Raw genomic sequence first — 16,880 nt, forward strand, 5'->3', positions numbered from 1 at the left:
TTCTTCCTCTCCTCTATCTGACCCCAGACGTAGACCTACAATGCCAGAGCCTTCTCTACCACCTCGGATGATAGTCTTCCCAATCAAGAAGATACTAGTACCCACAGTAACCACAGCTTTAGTCCAGCAGGATTTTTCACTATTACAGATGTAACCATTCTGACCACAAAGAAAAAGAGGATACAGAAGAACCAGACTCCTCCCCTGGGAGACACCCTTCACCTCCATACAAGCAGGGGTTTGGCTCGCGATTTCCTTGGGAGATCATCTCTCTCCTAACGAGGTTGCACCGCTTGAACAGCGGCCAACAACCATGAGTGAGGACCAAGCCCCGTCAGCTGCTCCTCCAAGAAAAAACCAAGGTTCCAGTGTACGTAGGGAGGACTCTAGACCCTCACTGCTTGAGGAATTCTTTCCTCCCCGATGGCAGAGTAGACTTTAAAACGGTCCCCAAAAACAGCACGGCCAGATCTTTTCGGCGGATCCAGAAGACCCGCGGAACCTCTTCTGCAGCAGCGGGAACCTTGGCAAGAGACGTTCCTTCCTCCTCCATACACGATGCTGATGACAGCCCACCCTGCGCCCCTGTAGGTGAAAGCTCCCGGGTGGATAAGGAACAGGACTCGGAGATCGACAGCTACCTTCCTAGGGCCGCTAGCCCTAGATATACCGAGGTGGAGCAAAAGAGTCCGATTACGCATTCTGGCAGGTCTTGGCCTGCATGATGGCCATTAATGGGTTAGACAATCGGGCTGTGGTACCTCAAGAGGGCAAGGACACTGGCCTCGATCACATCTACGGCACTCGGTGACTTCCCAAGGCCAGCGCAGCTTTGCCCTGTTCTAGGGGTTAAGGGGGCCAGGAAGAAGGCCACTTAGATAGCTGGCAACACTAGTTCTCTTTGCGCAGGCTCCTCCTCAAAACTCCTTTCACCTACCTTTGTCCAGCAGAGGAGCTACAGTATTATGAGGTATCGGACGAAACCCTCTCGTCCCTCCCTCCAGATCCTGCTATAGAGGCCTTAACATGAGGGCTCTCTGGCAGTAGACTCTTGAGTCTACCGATTACCTTCTCAGCCGCAGAAGACCTAAACATGGAGAAGGCCACAAAGTATGCCATGCAGGTTACTTCATAGCCGGACATGTGGTTGGAGCCAGAAAGACACCTAGTTAAGACCGAGGATTAGTCCATGGAATCAACTAGGAAGTCAAGGGTTACCTTTCTTTTACCGGGTACCCGAACCATGGAGTTTCGTCAACATGTGAGTGAACGTGATTCTCAAGAGAAGGGATTCTTTTGACAGATTCCATTGGCAGGTTCTTAAGATGGTGGTCACTAGACTTGGGAATCCAACGTTAGAGGGATCCTCGCTCTTCAGTAATATCGACGTCGAGCAGGCAGTAGAGCACTGGAGAAAGTCCAACCAGGATTATCTCCTCCACAGGGCCATGACATCACGGTCCTATAGAACAGCTACTCCTCCAAAAAAACCACAAACCAGCAAGACCGCGGACTCTTCTAAGAACACATCCAAAAAGCCCTTTCCTGCCAGGGACCAGAAGCACAGCAAGTCCAATCGTGGAGGCAGAGAAGGTAAAAGTGGTGGTCAAGGCCGCTCCCGCTAAGGGCAATCCTCCCACTTGCCCACCATTGGGGGGATAACGCCAGTAGCAGAGGTGGTTGCAGCACAGCGCCGAACCCTGGACAATCTCTGTAATTCGTTCAGGGTATTGCATCCCATTCACGTAATTTCTCCCTCTATTGATTCAGTCCAGTTCCATTCACCTCCCACATGAAAGGATCCGTGAAGGAGCTGGTCCTTCGGGCTGAAGTCCAGACCGTGTTGGAGAAGGGCAATCTCCAGGAGGTCCTCGACGGATCCCCAGGCTTCTTCAGTTGACTCTTCCTTGTGAAAAAGGTGTTTGGAGGCTGGAGACCCATCATCGATATCTCAACAAGTTTGTTCTACAAACTGTTCACCATGGAGTAGAGGGTGAACTCTTAAGTGTTCTGGACAGAGGAGGAAGAACATGTGCTACATAGGCTTGATGGACAGCCCTGACCAGGGCATTGAACCATGGTTCCTGTCCCACGGCGGCGTTGTCTGAGAGATCCCCCCCGAGAGGATTGTTGCTGGGTTTCTGAAAGGAAGAATCCTTACCTGAAATAATCCGATGACCATGCACAAAGCTGTAGTGTTGTAGATTCCTCCTTACGAGGAAAAGAAACAGGTTGGCTGTCTGATTCTTTAGGGGCCTTGAATGAAGGGTCTTCCCAAAGAAGAGACCGTCAGGAGTCGTCCTTGACTCAAGCTGTTCTCCTGGGAGAATGCGAATTCTGCGCTTGCAGGCAGGAAAGAGAGGAGAAGAGTCTCCAAGAGGGGTGGGCAAATGGCAAGATGAAGAATGATGATGCCCCAGCGAGCGTCGAGAGACTCGCAAAGGTGAGTGTAAACTTGTTTCCTCTCTTGCGAACGGCATCATTCGATAGAACGACGACATTCAGGCGAATGATGAGCGATTGGCGATCACCCCAGGAGAGTGATGAGTAGCTGTAGCTCGACGAGCTGCTGGCGAGTGATGTGTGGTTGGCGAGAACCCAGAGGTTGGCGAACGACAAGCAGCAGGAAAATGCAGATTCCCTACTGACCGTTTAGGAGATCGGCGAGTCGTCGGCAAACGGCGAGCTGCAAGAGACTGTCGGTCAACTTCTGATCAGCAAGTCTTAGGAAAACAACGAGCAGCAGGAGACTGTCGGTTGACTTCTTATCTTTTAGGAGATCAGTGAGTCGCTGGCGAACGACGAGCCATCGGAGACTGACGAGCACCCTGAGAGGTGAACCGCTGGCGAACGGCGAGAAGACAGAGGATGCAGAACCGTAGGTCGTTAACAAAAATGTGAGTGGCAAGGAGCTGGGGGACTGTGCACAGTCGGAGATTCACGCGCTGCGGGTTGACAAGCAGGCTGAGAAATAGGAGATTCAATGGAACCTGGCAAGCCACAAACAGCTGTTTAATGGCGAGAGATCGGAGGGAGGCAGTGGACGGGCGAACGGCGAGTCCGATAGGAAAGGCGAGGGTCAGGAACCAGCAGGCAGACAGCAAGGCTTATGGGGCTCGTCAGGCTAACGATCCCTGGGCACGAGCTGAAACCAAGGAGACGAGAGTTGAGGAGTGGGTGAGCAGCGAGGTCCTGGAAAGAGACGATCTTCTGAATGGGATTGTTCGGCAGATGAAGGGGATGAGCCAAATAAGTCTTTTTGAAGGCGATGAGCCAAACATACGTCTGTAAAGGCGAAGGAGGCCATCTAAGGCAACAAGAAGGACCTCAAACTTTATGAGTTCAGCACTAATGATGACAAACCTCCACAGGGGGGGACTGCTCCGCTGGATGATCTCTAGCAGGTCTCTGGATGGGCATCTCTATGGGGGTCTCACGAGCGAGAGAGGTGACCATCTACAGGAGACTTGCCTTTGCACTTGGCTCCACCCCCCCCAATAGAAGCTTGGCAACAACGACAGCAGCAGCAGCGGGAAAGGCAGGGTGGGAATCAACGGCAGGGGCTGCAGATGACTCCTCAGGATCACGAAGGTCAACACTCAGCAAGGCCAAGGGATCCACCTCTTAGGAAGATGAACGTTGCCTCTCAGAACCCAGCTGAAAAAGCTGCAACAGTGCCCTCTTTGAAGGGAGGCCAGTAAAGCCAAGGGACAGCCACACCTGAAAAACATCAGAAAAAAAACATGGTTTCCCCCAGGGGTAGAGGTGGGGATTCTTCGTTAGGGGCAGCAGCACCATCTCTCGAGAACTGGGGTTGGCCTGCATTTAATTTTCCTACGCTGCTATTCGACGGTTCCCTGGAGGAAACCGGCCAAACAGGAGCATCGGAGAGAAGTCAGGGGGCGGAAGTAGAAGCTTTGGATTTCTTTGACTTCGAGGAAGACCTAGAAGGCGACATCTCCCAGCATTCAGGGCAAAAATTATCTTTTATCACACCACCGCCCTCTACAAGTGGAACATGACAGGAGTGGATTCGTGTCAACGGAAGACATATAAGTCCCACAGAAGCGGCCCTCAGGTCCTTGGCAGGTCAGGTCCACATAACGACGTCCAAGATGGGAGCGCACACACTGAAAAGAGAAAAGTAAACAAAGATTAATAATGGCAAGTCAACAATTGGTGAGGGATAACGTACGATCTCCACCCGGGCCAAAAGCAAAGTGGGGTTCACAGCCCAGGTGTGTGAGTGAGAGAGGTAGTTACTAGCTTCCACCTCCCTGCTAACTAGCGGGCAGGTGGTTAACCCTAGCTAAAGATCTAACGGCTCGTGTTTCAGCTTTACCGAAAGTCGTCGGCGGTGGCGCCCACTCGTGTCCGAGTATTGGGTTCTGTCGTTAGCCATCAGCCTCCTATCTTTGGGGTGGGTGCTTATGTCTGATGTGGCTGTTAAGTCCTAGTCTGTGGTGGAAGAGTCGCGGACAGTGTTCACAAGGGAGGGTAGGTGGTGGGCGGGGCTGTTCTAATCGCTCTCTCCTTCTCATCCTAGCCTCCTCATTTTGTCTACTCCTCTCCTCGAAGTCCACGGTGCCATGGTGTACTGTACTCCTCCAGGTTTTCCTGTCCCTGGCTGTTTCTTCCCATGAGGAAGGATCGATGTCAGTTAGAGCCAGGGTGTGCTTTAGTAGATCTTTATACTGCATTTTCGGGGCTCCTCGTGGTCTGGTGCCCTGGGTCAGTTCTCCGTAGAATATCTTCTTTGGGAGCCTAGATGGATCCATCCTATGCACGTTTCCTATCCAGCGGAGGCGGTGGTGGATGATGGTGGCCTCCACGCTGGTCAGCGAGGCACGTTCTAAGACTTCAATGTTGGTGGTGTGGCTCTCCCAGGGGATTTTCAAGATCTGCCTCAGTTTCATTTGTTAGAAGCGTTCTAGGTTGTTAATATCGCTTCTATATAGCGTCCATGTTTCACATGCATACAGGAGCGTGGAGAGGACTACTGCCCTGAACACCATTATTTTGGTGGTCATTGTCAGTGCGTGGTTGTTAAATACGCGGCAGTTGAGTCGGCCAAAGGCGGAGGATGCTCCCTAGGTAGGAGAACTGGTCCACCTGTTCTAACGGTTGGTCATTCACTGTGGTATTGAAGTTTGGGAGCATCAGTCCTGGTGGATGTTGGACGAGGGTCTTGGTTTTGTCTGTGTTGACTTGCATCCCAAAACGTTCGTAGGCAGAGTTGTATGCATCAGCTAACGACTGCAGGTCCTCTGCCGTCTGACCTGGGGTGGCATTGTCGTCAGCATACTGCAGTTCTCGCACTGCACAATCGGGCTGTGGTACCTCAAGAGGGCAAGGACACTGGCCTCGATCACATCTACGGCACTCGGTGACTTCCCAAGGCCAGCGCAGCTTTGCCCTGTTCTAGGGGTTAAGGGGGCCAGGAAGAAGGCCACTTAGATAGCTGGCAACACTAGTTCTCTTTGCGCAGGCTCCTCCTCAAAACTCCTTTCACCTACCTTTGTCCAGCAGAGGAGCTACAGTATTATGAGGTATCGGACGAAACCCTCTCGTCCCTCCCTCCAGATCCTGCTATAGAGGCCTTAACATGAGGGCTCTCTGGCAGTAGACTCTTGAGTCTACCGATTACCTTCTCAGCCGCAGAAGACCTAAACATGGAGAAGGCCACAAAGTATGCCATGCAGGTTACTTCATAGCCGGACATGTGGTTGGAGCCAGAAAGACACCTAGTTAAGACCGAGGATTAGTCCATGGAATCAACTAGGAAGTCAAGGGTTACCTTTCTTTTACCGGGTACCCGAACCATGGAGTTTCGTCAACATGTGAGTGAACGTGATTCTCAAGAGAAGGGATTCTTTTGACAGATTCCATTGGCAGGTTCTTAAGATGGTGGTCACTAGACTTGGGAATCCAACGTTAGAGGGATCCTCGCTCTTCAGTAATATCGACGTCGAGCAGGCAGTAGAGCACTGGAGAAAGTCCAACCAGGATTATCTCCTCCACAGGGCCATGACATCACGGTCCTATAGAACAGCTACTCCTCCAAAAAAACCACAAACCAGCAAGACCGCGGACTCTTCTAAGAACACATCCAAAAAGCCCTTTCCTGCCAGGGACCAGAAGCACAGCAAGTCCAATCGTGGAGGCAGAGAAGGTAAAAGTGGTGGTCAAGGCCGCTCCCGCTAAGGGCAATCCTCCCACTTGCCCACCATTGGGGGGATAACGCCAGTAGCAGAGGTGGTTGCAGCACAGCGCCGAACCCTGGACAATCTCTGTAATTCGTTCAGGGTATTGCATCCCATTCACGTAATTTCTCCCTCTATTGATTCAGTCCAGTTCCATTCACCTCCCACATGAAAGGATCCGTGAAGGAGCTGGTCCTTCGGGCTGAAGTCCAGACCGTGTTGGAGAAGGGCAATCTCCAGGAGGTCCTCGACGGATCCCCAGGCTTCTTCAGTTGACTCTTCCTTGTGAAAAAGGTGTTTGGAGGCTGGAGACCCATCATCGATATCTCAACAAGTTTGTTCTACAAACTGTTCACCATGGAGTAGAGGGTGAACTCTTAAGTGTTCTGGACAGAGGAGGAAGAACATGTGCTACATAGGCTTGATGGACAGCCCTGACCAGGGCATTGAACCATGGTTCCTGTCCCACGGCGGCGTTGTCTGAGAGATCCCCCCCGAGAGGATTGTTGCTGGGTTTCTGAAAGGAAGAATCCTTACCTGAAATAATCCGATGACCATGCACAAAGCTGTAGTGTTGTAGATTCCTCCTTACGAGGAAAAGAAACAGGTTGGCTGTCTGATTCTTTAGGGGCCTTGAATGAAGGGTCTTCCCAAAGAAGAGACCGTCAGGAGTCGTCCTTGACTCAAGCTGTTCTCCTGGGAGAATGCGAATTCTGCGCTTGCAGGCAGGAAAGAGAGGAGAAGAGTCTCCAAGAGGGGTGGGCAAATGGCAAGATGAAGAATGATGATGCCCCAGCGAGCGTCGAGAGACTCGCAAAGGTGAGTGTAAACTTGTTTCCTCTCTTGCGAACGGCATCATTCGATAGAACGACGACATTCAGGCGAATGATGAGCGATTGGCGATCACCCCAGGAGAGTGATGAGTAGCTGTAGCTCGACGAGCTGCTGGCGAGTGATGTGTGGTTGGCGAGAACCCAGAGGTTGGCGAACGACAAGCAGCAGGAAAATGCAGATTCCCTACTGACCGTTTAGGAGATCGGCGAGTCGTCGGCAAACGGCGAGCTGCAAGAGACTGTCGGTCAACTTCTGATCAGCAAGTCTTAGGAAAACAACGAGCAGCAGGAGACTGTCGGTTGACTTCTTATCTTTTAGGAGATCAGTGAGTCGCTGGCGAACGACGAGCCATCGGAGACTGACGAGCACCCTGAGAGGTGAACCGCTGGCGAACGGCGAGAAGACAGAGGATGCAGAACCGTAGGTCGTTAACAAAAATGTGAGTGGCAAGGAGCTGGGGGACTGTGCACAGTCGGAGATTCACGCGCTGCGGGTTGACAAGCAGGCTGAGAAATAGGAGATTCAATGGAACCTGGCAAGCCACAAACAGCTGTTTAATGGCGAGAGATCGGAGGGAGGCAGTGGACGGGCGAACGGCGAGTCCGATAGGAAAGGCGAGGGTCAGGAACCAGCAGGCAGACAGCAAGGCTTATGGGGCTCGTCAGGCTAACGATCCCTGGGCACGAGCTGAAACCAAGGAGACGAGAGTTGAGGAGTGGGTGAGCAGCGAGGTCCTGGAAAGAGACGATCTTCTGAATGGGATTGTTCGGCAGATGAAGGGGATGAGCCAAATAAGTCTTTTTGAAGGCGATGAGCCAAACATACGTCTGTAAAGGCGAAGGAGGCCATCTAAGGCAACAAGAAGGACCTCAAACTTTATGAGTTCAGCACTAATGATGACAAACCTCCACAGGGGGGGACTGCTCCGCTGGATGATCTCTAGCAGGTCTCTGGATGGGCATCTCTATGGGGGTCTCACGAGCGAGAGAGGTGACCATCTACAGGAGACTTGCCTTTGCACTTGGCTCCACCCCCCCCAATAGAAGCTTGGCAACAACGACAGCAGCAGCAGCGGGAAAGGCAGGGTGGGAATCAACGGCAGGGGCTGCAGATGACTCCTCAGGATCACGAAGGTCAACACTCAGCAAGGCCAAGGGATCCACCTCTTAGGAAGATGAACGTTGCCTCTCAGAACCCAGCTGAAAAAGCTGCAACAGTGCCCTCTTTGAAGGGAGGCCAGTAAAGCCAAGGGACAGCCACACCTGAAAAACATCAGAAAAAAAACATGGTTTCCCCCAGGGGTAGAGGTGGGGATTCTTCGTTAGGGGCAGCAGCACCATCTCTCGAGAACTGGGGTTGGCCTGCATTTAATTTTCCTACGCTGCTATTCGACGGTTCCCTGGAGGAAACCGGCCAAACAGGAGCATCGGAGAGAAGTCAGGGGGCGGAAGTAGAAGCTTTGGATTTCTTTGACTTCGAGGAAGACCTAGAAGGCGACATCTCCCAGCATTCAGGGCAAAAATTATCTTTTATCACACCACCGCCCTCTACAAGTGGAACATGACAGGAGTGGATTCGTGTCAACGGAAGACATATAAGTCCCACAGAAGCGGCCCTCAGGTCCTTGGCAGGTCAGGTCCACATAACGACGTCCAAGATGGGAGCGCACACACTGAAAAGAGAAAAGTAAACAAAGATTAATAATGGCAAGTCAACAATTGGTGAGGGATAACGTACGATCTCCACCCGGGCCAAAAGCAAAGTGGGGTTCACAGCCCAGGTGTGTGAGTGAGAGAGGTAGTTACTAGCTTCCACCTCCCTGCTAACTAGCGGGCAGGTGGTTAACCCTAGCTAAAGATCTAACGGCTCGTGTTTCAGCTTTACCGAAAGTCGTCGGCGGTGGCGCCCACTCGTGTCCGAGTATTGGGTTCTGTCGTTAGCCATCAGCCTCCTATCTTTGGGGTGGGTGCTTATGTCTGATGTGGCTGTTAAGTCCTAGTCTGTGGTGGAAGAGTCGCGGACAGTGTTCACAAGGGAGGGTAGGTGGTGGGCGGGGCTGTTCTAATCGCTCTCTCCTTCTCATCCTAGCCTCCTCATTTTGTCTACTCCTCTCCTCGAAGTCCACGGTGCCATGGTGTACTGTACTCCTCCAGGTTTTCCTGTCCCTGGCTGTTTCTTCCCATGAGGAAGGATCGATGTCAGTTAGAGCCAGGGTGTGCTTTAGTAGATCTTTATACTGCATTTTCGGGGCTCCTCGTGGTCTGGTGCCCTGGGTCAGTTCTCCGTAGAATATCTTCTTTGGGAGCCTAGATGGATCCATCCTATGCACGTTTCCTATCCAGCGGAGGCGGTGGTGGATGATGGTGGCCTCCACGCTGGTCAGCGAGGCACGTTCTAAGACTTCAATGTTGGTGGTGTGGCTCTCCCAGGGGATTTTCAAGATCTGCCTCAGTTTCATTTGTTAGAAGCGTTCTAGGTTGTTAATATCGCTTCTATATAGCGTCCATGTTTCACATGCATACAGGAGCGTGGAGAGGACTACTGCCCTGAACACCATTATTTTGGTGGTCATTGTCAGTGCGTGGTTGTTAAATACGCGGCAGTTGAGTCGGCCAAAGGCGGAGGATGCTCCCTAGGTAGGAGAACTGGTCCACCTGTTCTAACGGTTGGTCATTCACTGTGGTATTGAAGTTTGGGAGCATCAGTCCTGGTGGATGTTGGACGAGGGTCTTGGTTTTGTCTGTGTTGACTTGCATCCCAAAACGTTCGTAGGCAGAGTTGTATGCATCAGCTAACGACTGCAGGTCCTCTGCCGTCTGACCTGGGGTGGCATTGTCGTCAGCATACTGCAGTTCTCGCACTGCACACAAGGTGATCTTGGTTCTGGCGCGGAGTCTAGCGAGGTTGAAAGCGCCTCCATCCATGCGGAAATGTAGGTCGACTGAGGGTGTGTCTGGGGGAATCTCGTTGAGCATTGCTGCGGTGTATATAGCGAGAAACACGTTGGGGCCAGAACACAGCCCTGCTTCAGGCCGCCGTTGATGGGGAATGAGCCTGAAAGAGCGTTCTGGTGGCAGACTCTCCCAACCATTCCGTCATGGAGGGCACGCACCAGCTTGACAAAATCGGGTGGGCAGCCATATCTTTTGAGGACAGCCCACATGGCAGGTCGAGGTACTTTGTCGAAGGCCTTTTTCAAATCCCAGAAGATGAACATTATGGGCTGTTGTTGTTCGAGGCTCTTCTCTTGTAGTTGTCGAGCGCAGAAGATCATGTCTATGGTCCCGCGGGAAGGTCGAAAGCCGCACTGGGACTCTGGCAGGACGTCTTCTGCGAGAATAAGGAGGCGGTCAAGGAGAATTCGAGCGAAAATCTTACTCGCGATGCTTAGTAGTGATATTCCCCGGTAGTTGTTACAGTTCTCCCTGTCTCCCTTCTTGAAGTGGTAATGATGTTTGCATCGCGGAAGTCACTGGGGAGGGTCTTGGTCTCCCATATTTTCAGTATAAGGAGCATCAAATGGTTCCTCAAGCCGGGGCCACCATGAGTGAGTAGCTCCAACGGGATGTTGTCTGGCCCTGGGGCTTTGCCGGGCTTCATGCACTGCAGGGCCTTGTTGAAGTCCTGGATGGAGGGTGGTAGTGCCATCCAGTGACGGACGGGATGCTGCGGGGTCATTCGCAGGAGATCGTCTGGGGTGTCTGCTTGGTCATTGAGGAGGTTCTCAAGGTGAGACCTCCACCTGGCCAGGATGCCCTCGCTGTTGGTGATGGTCGTGGCCCCATCCGCGTCCTTCAGGCCGCCCACTGATGACCGTGTGGGACCGAATATTTCCTTTGTTGTTGCATAGAAGTTGCGCAGGTCACGTTGGTCAGCGAAACTGCATTTCTGCAGCTTTTCTTTGCCACCAGGTGTTCTGGGCTTCACGGATCCCTCTTTGGCAACCAGCTTCAGCCACCTTGTGAGCACATTTGTTAGCTGCTGTTGGTTGGTTTTCTAAAGTCAAGCGTGCTTGTCATTTGGTTTCAATGAGAAGAGAGATGGTAGTATCATTCTCAAAGAACCAATCCTGCCGTTTCTTGTTGGTGTAGCCTAGTGTTTCCTCCGTGGCACGGGCCATGGCGTTTTTGAGGGTGGTCCAGTGGTGCTCAACAGTGGCCTGACCCACGGTGTCTGCAAGGTGTCGTTCGCAGGCCTCCTTGTAGTTCTGTGCCACCTGTGGGTTGCGGAGCTTGTTACAATCAAAGCGTTGGTGTGGTACGCTGTCAGGTGCCCTTCTGGGTGGTCGTAGGGTCGTCACGGAGAGTCGGGAGATGAGGAGTCTGTGGTACGTCCAGCAGTCGTCCGGTCCGGGCATGGATCGGGTGATGCGGACGTCTCCTCGGTCTCTGGCTCTGGTCAGGACGTAGTCCAGGGTGTGCCAGTGTTTAGACCGTGGGTGTCTCCATGTGGTCTTTTGTCGCTTTGGAAGATGGTGTTGGTTACCACAAGTTGGTGTTCTGCACACAGACCCAGTAGGAGTTGGCCATTGGCGTTGCAATTTCCAATGCCATGGCGGCCGATGATTCCCTCCCACAGGCGATGGTCTTTGCCTACTCGGGCATTAAAGTCGGCAAGCACAACGAGCTTGTCGTTGGTGGGCACTGCCTGGATTATGCGGTCGAGCTGGGTGTAGAAGGCAGCTTTGTCATCATCGGTTGAGGTCATAGTCGGGGCGTAGACAGAGATCAGGGTGAGGTGTCTGTCCCGCGTGATGGGGATGCGGACAGTCATCAGGCGCTCACTGATGGCCTTGGGAGCGAGGTTGTGCTGCTGCACTAGCTGGGAACGGATGGCGAAGCCGACACCGTGGATGCGAGGCTCCTCTAGGTCCTTGCCTTTCCAGAAGATGGTGTACTGTAGCCTGTTCCAGCTTCCCTGATGTTGCCCTCTTCGGGTAGTCTGGTCTCGCTAAGAGCAGCCACATCAACATTGAAGCGGGCTAGCTCCTTGCAGACGAGGGCTGTACGTCGTTCCGGGCGGTTGGTATTCGTCACGTCTTGGAGGGTGCGGATGTTCCACGCACCCAAGGTTAATATTTTTTTCTTGTAGTTTCGACCGCATTAGTGGGATGTCCGCCAGCCGCGGTGAGCTGACCAGACAGGTTTGCCGTGTCCGATGTTTACCCCACCTTTTCTAGGGGCCTCCCCATGTGGGGTGGGCTACGGTGTCCTCAATAGGCCAGCCCAGTCACGGGTCCAGCTGCCGAACTCTGGTGTCACGGCACCGTCACCAGAGAGCGACTGAATCTTAGACTCGCCGCCGGAGTGCAGTCGTGGGCCAAGGGCTTCCAGCTATCCAGGTCTGCCCCCTTCACCCACGGTGCTGTCGCCTCAGGACTTGGTGGTGATGCTGGTGAGAAAGAGATGAAGAAGGGTGGAGGAAACGGCAGAATGCCAGTAGCTGGGTATATTGTTTTGGGTGGTCGTGGCTTTGCAACGGCCACGCACATACACTTGGCCCACATCGTTTTCACCGCGGCTCAAGACGTATGAGACAGGCGGCTTCTCCGATGTTGGTTGCATCGGGCTGCCGGGTTCTTGTTATGTCAAGGCCCGCCTTGTTGCCTGCCCGACAAGCATTGCCCTCTTCCGCCGGCGCTGGGAAGCTCCGCCGTTGGGGTCTTGTTTGGTTTGATTTTGGAGTTTTCCTTCTCCTAGCCTTTGCCTATCTGAAATAAAGGAGAAGGCTTATAGGGGTCCTTACTTGGTCTGGTCTCTCAGAACTGACCTTTACCGAAAGTAATACCCCTATAAATAGCGTTGGTTAGTATTTGGTGACGGAACAACTAAAAATTATATGAAAAAGGTTAGCCTTGGATAACCTGTACTATTACAGCCGAAGACAAAAGTAGAAAGTTTATGACAAGCGAGTGGGGCTACTGGCCTACACTCGCCACATATGTAGTTAATTTGCTAAAGACATTCCTTTTTTTAAAGGACTATAGGTTTGTATAAGCATGGGAACAAATTCTAATGTACTGTAGATTCAGAGTCCTCTTAGAATTGGATCTAACCTTCAATGTTAATACTTTGAGAAGGGTCTGCAGGTTTCCATTAGGAAATAACATACCTTATCCTCTTTACCTTGTATTTTTGTTCTTGCAGGGAGACAGTGGTGGACCCTTGCAGCTGTATGTAGATGGTAACTGGATTCAAATAGGTCTGGTTTCATTTGGTAACAGATGTGCAGAACCTGGTTATCCGGGCGTTTACACAAGATTAACACACTTCATGCCTTGGATAAAGAATAATATGAGCTGATCTCTGGAAAACCTAAGTAAAACAATCTTGACATTAAAAACATAAGACAAATAGCAGTTTCTCAATAGCAATCATTCTTGCTAAATCATAAGAGAATAATGCTTTACTTTTTATAATGTACAGTACTGTGTTTCATAAGACTCTGTGATAGTTTAGATCTCTTCTCTAATGTAATATAAATATTCAAATCAAAATTAAGTAATTAAAATGAGTGCAGAAAAAAATTACCTTGCAAATACACTTAATTTTAATCAAATTTTTAGTTAAAGGTTGCAGAGTCCTGTAAAGGTGATCAAGGAGCTTTCAGTTTTTGTGGAAAATTTTAAAAGAAATATTTTCATTTATTGAGAGATTAAATTTTAAAAATCACACTGCTATACATCAATCATTAAATAGATGAATCTTGTACACTAGTCATCTATAAAAAGGTTTTAATCCACTATTTAACATGCCTTTATGTATTAAAGAAAGTTGAATCCAGATGAACTGGTAGTGAAGCAATTCACATAAAGTCATCCAAGTATAATTTCTTAATTTATTACTATTATTGGTTAAGTTGAAAACATTCTTAATGCTTTCTTCAATATGATCACACTGAAGTTCAGAAGACTAGGATTCCACCATTTTAAATTTAATGGAATATTATCATTTCATTACACCAAAAGTACTTAAGGATCATTCATTCTTACATTGTGTATATTAATTTTAAATGTCTGTTGTATTTAAAAGTTTTTGTTATTTTTATCTTCATTAGTTGTTAAGATGTACACTATACCAGAACAGTTAAGTAGTCCCCAAATTAGCCATCATGTTTGGATTATCATTCACCCCATCAAAATATGCAAGATCAGCTGTCCTTTTACCAAATCCAACCACATTTATGGCCCATAAATTCTTATATCATTTGTAGCTTTACAAGTGTGGCAGTGCATTGCATTCATACCTTTAATCCTTGTTATCAAAACATTTTATATCATGGAATAAATGTTTGCATGAAAATACGAACAGCAATGAAAAAATGGTGTAAGTACCGAATTGTTAATAAAAAATACTGTACTGTTTACCTTTTGCCCGAATATTCATCTCAATCTTTGTGCAAGGACTTTCCTTCCTTCAGTTGGACCTTGATGAATTCTTTCCTTTTTCTCCACTTGGTTCCCATCATACAACCTCTTAGTGTACTTGTTTACGTCTTCATCCATCTTATTACCTCCTACGATCATGGATGCCAAATATTCCTAGTTTGAACTGACATCAACACTTGCAGCCACCACACTACTGATCTGTTTGAAAACTATTCTTAGGATTTAATTATTATTATTACTTGCTAAGCTACAACCCTATTTGGAAAAGCAGGATGATATAAGCCCAAGGGCTCCAACAGGGAAAATAGCCCAGTGAGGAAAAGAAATAAACTACAAGAGAAGTTTAAGAACAATAATAAAATTAAAATACATCTTTCATATGTGAACCATAAAAACTGCACAATAACAAAGTGATGAAAACTTCAAAATAACAAGAGAAAGATAAATAAGATAGAATAGTATGCCCAAGTGTACCCTCAAGCAAGAAATCTATAACCCAAGATAGAGGAAGACCATGGTACAGAGGGTATGGCACTACCAAGACTAGAAAACAATTATTTGATTTTAGTGTCCTTCTCCTAGTTTACACATCTAATACAGCATTGATGAACTTGAATGCAGATGTGAGAGCAACAGCACTATGAAGTAAATAAAATAAGATGGGTTTAGACGCAGGGGGTGTTGCATAGGGCCAACAAGGAATTGCACCGTGCATGTAACAGACGCGCTGGCATACCCCCTCCCCTAGGGGATGTACTGATTTGCCTATAGAATCTAGTCTCAAATGATGACTTGCCCTTACATTGTTTGCATAGCATACTATTCTGGATATCTTGACCTCAAAACATAGGTTGCTGCCACAAAGTTCCTTGCAGTGATCTTTCTTAAGCCCTGTCCACACGATCGAGCATGCCCGGCGGGCAAACAGTGATACCAGACCACAATAGTTAGTGAAAATGAGGGTTTCAACTTTACAGTATGAAATCACTTATGCAACCATTGCTTCTAGAATGTGACTCGTTACTCCTCTGTAAAGTTTTCAAATATGCATCATTGCTACACTTGGCTTTTTCAAACATGTCTGACATAGTCTAATAAATTAAATCAATAAATTTAAAATACATTGTTTGATGGGGTTACTTCTAAAGTATACATGTAGGCAGTGGACCTTAACTGTTCTGTATGGTAATTTCTGTAAATACAAGGAATTTTAATAAATGCTTTTTTCCAATATTTTTTTCTTTTACCTGAGAATCTGACTTAAAAAATACTGTACACATTTCTCCACTAAATTACAAAAGAAATTAGAAAGTATTATTTATGGTCAACTGGTTATGTGGAAAATAACAGTATATTTAAATTCAATGCTTAAGAACCTCATACAACATATCATCTTATATTCCCAATACTATTCTTGAAAAGGTTACTCTTGGTTACAGCCTATTTCGCCTGAGAAAAAGGATAATTTTACCAATTAACTTGATCCAGTGTATTGTACATATTACCATGGGTGTTGTCTCTAGATAAAAAATCACAAATTTTTAAAGCAATTTGCACTTCTTCCTAACTATATAACCTAAGACCTTTAATAATAAGATCTATGTTTTTAGCAGAACTGAAGTCAGCTGTTAAAATTTTTAATGTGATGTAGGTAGTTACTATTGGGCGACGGGGAAGCTTCAGCCCCTCACCAGCACACTGAAAAGCCACTTTGACCTTGACTTGCAGTTAAGAAAAATGTTATTTTCATTAGTAAAATAAATTTTTGAATATACTTACCCGATAATCATGTAGCTGTCAACTCCGTTGCCCGACAGAATTCTACGGAAGGGATACGCCAGCGATCGCTATACAAGAGGGGGGTGTACTCACCAGCGCCACCTGTGGCCAGGTACTGCAGTACTTCTTGTTGACACCACCTCAATTTTTCCTCGGTCCACTGGTTCTCTATGGGGAGGAAGGGTGGGTCAATTAAATCATGATTATCGGGTAAGTATATTCAAAAATTTATTTTACTAATGAAAATAACATTTTTCAATATTAATCTTACCCGATAATCATGTAGCTGATTCACACCCAGGGAGGTGGGTGAAAACCAGTGAACATGTATATCAAGAAGCTAAGTATCCCGTATTTCATATTATCAGTTATTCAAAATAACAATGAAATCATAAGTACCTGGTAAGGAAGTCGACTTGAACCATTACTCTGCCTTTAATAAGTTCGTCTTCCTTACTGAGCGCAGCGTTCCTCTTAGGAGGCTGAACAACTCTAAGGTGCTGAAGTATCAAGGGCAGCAACCCATACTAAAGGACCTCATCACAACCTTTAACCTCGGCGCTTCTCAAGAAAGAATTGACCACCCGCCAAATCAACAAGGATGTGGAAGGCTTCTTAGCCGACCGTACAACCCATAAAAAGTATTCAAGAGAAAGGTTAAAAGGTTATGGGATTAT

The 16,880-nt window shown here is 48.5% G+C and overlaps 1 protein-coding gene across 1 annotated transcript in view; it reads left to right on the plus strand.

Annotated features, from left to right (window-relative positions):
• The window catches only part of LOC137632744 (uncharacterized), a 39,636-nt gene extending 26,093 nt beyond the window's left edge, over positions 1 to 13,543 (plus strand). Inside the window, exon 9 of the mRNA XM_068364821.1 lies at positions 13,184 to 13,543. Within this exon, the coding sequence (XP_068220922.1) occupies positions 13,184 to 13,339 (156 nt within the window). The 3' untranslated portion in view covers positions 13,340 to 13,543. The remainder of the gene's footprint in view (positions 1 to 13,183) is intronic.
• Positions 13,544 to 16,880: the final 3,337 nt, after the last annotated feature.

The sequence above is a fragment of the Palaemon carinicauda genome, chromosome 42, assembly GCF_036898095.1.
Source record: "Palaemon carinicauda isolate YSFRI2023 chromosome 42, ASM3689809v2, whole genome shotgun sequence".
NCBI classification, from domain to species: domain Eukaryota; kingdom Metazoa; phylum Arthropoda; class Malacostraca; order Decapoda; family Palaemonidae; genus Palaemon; species Palaemon carinicauda.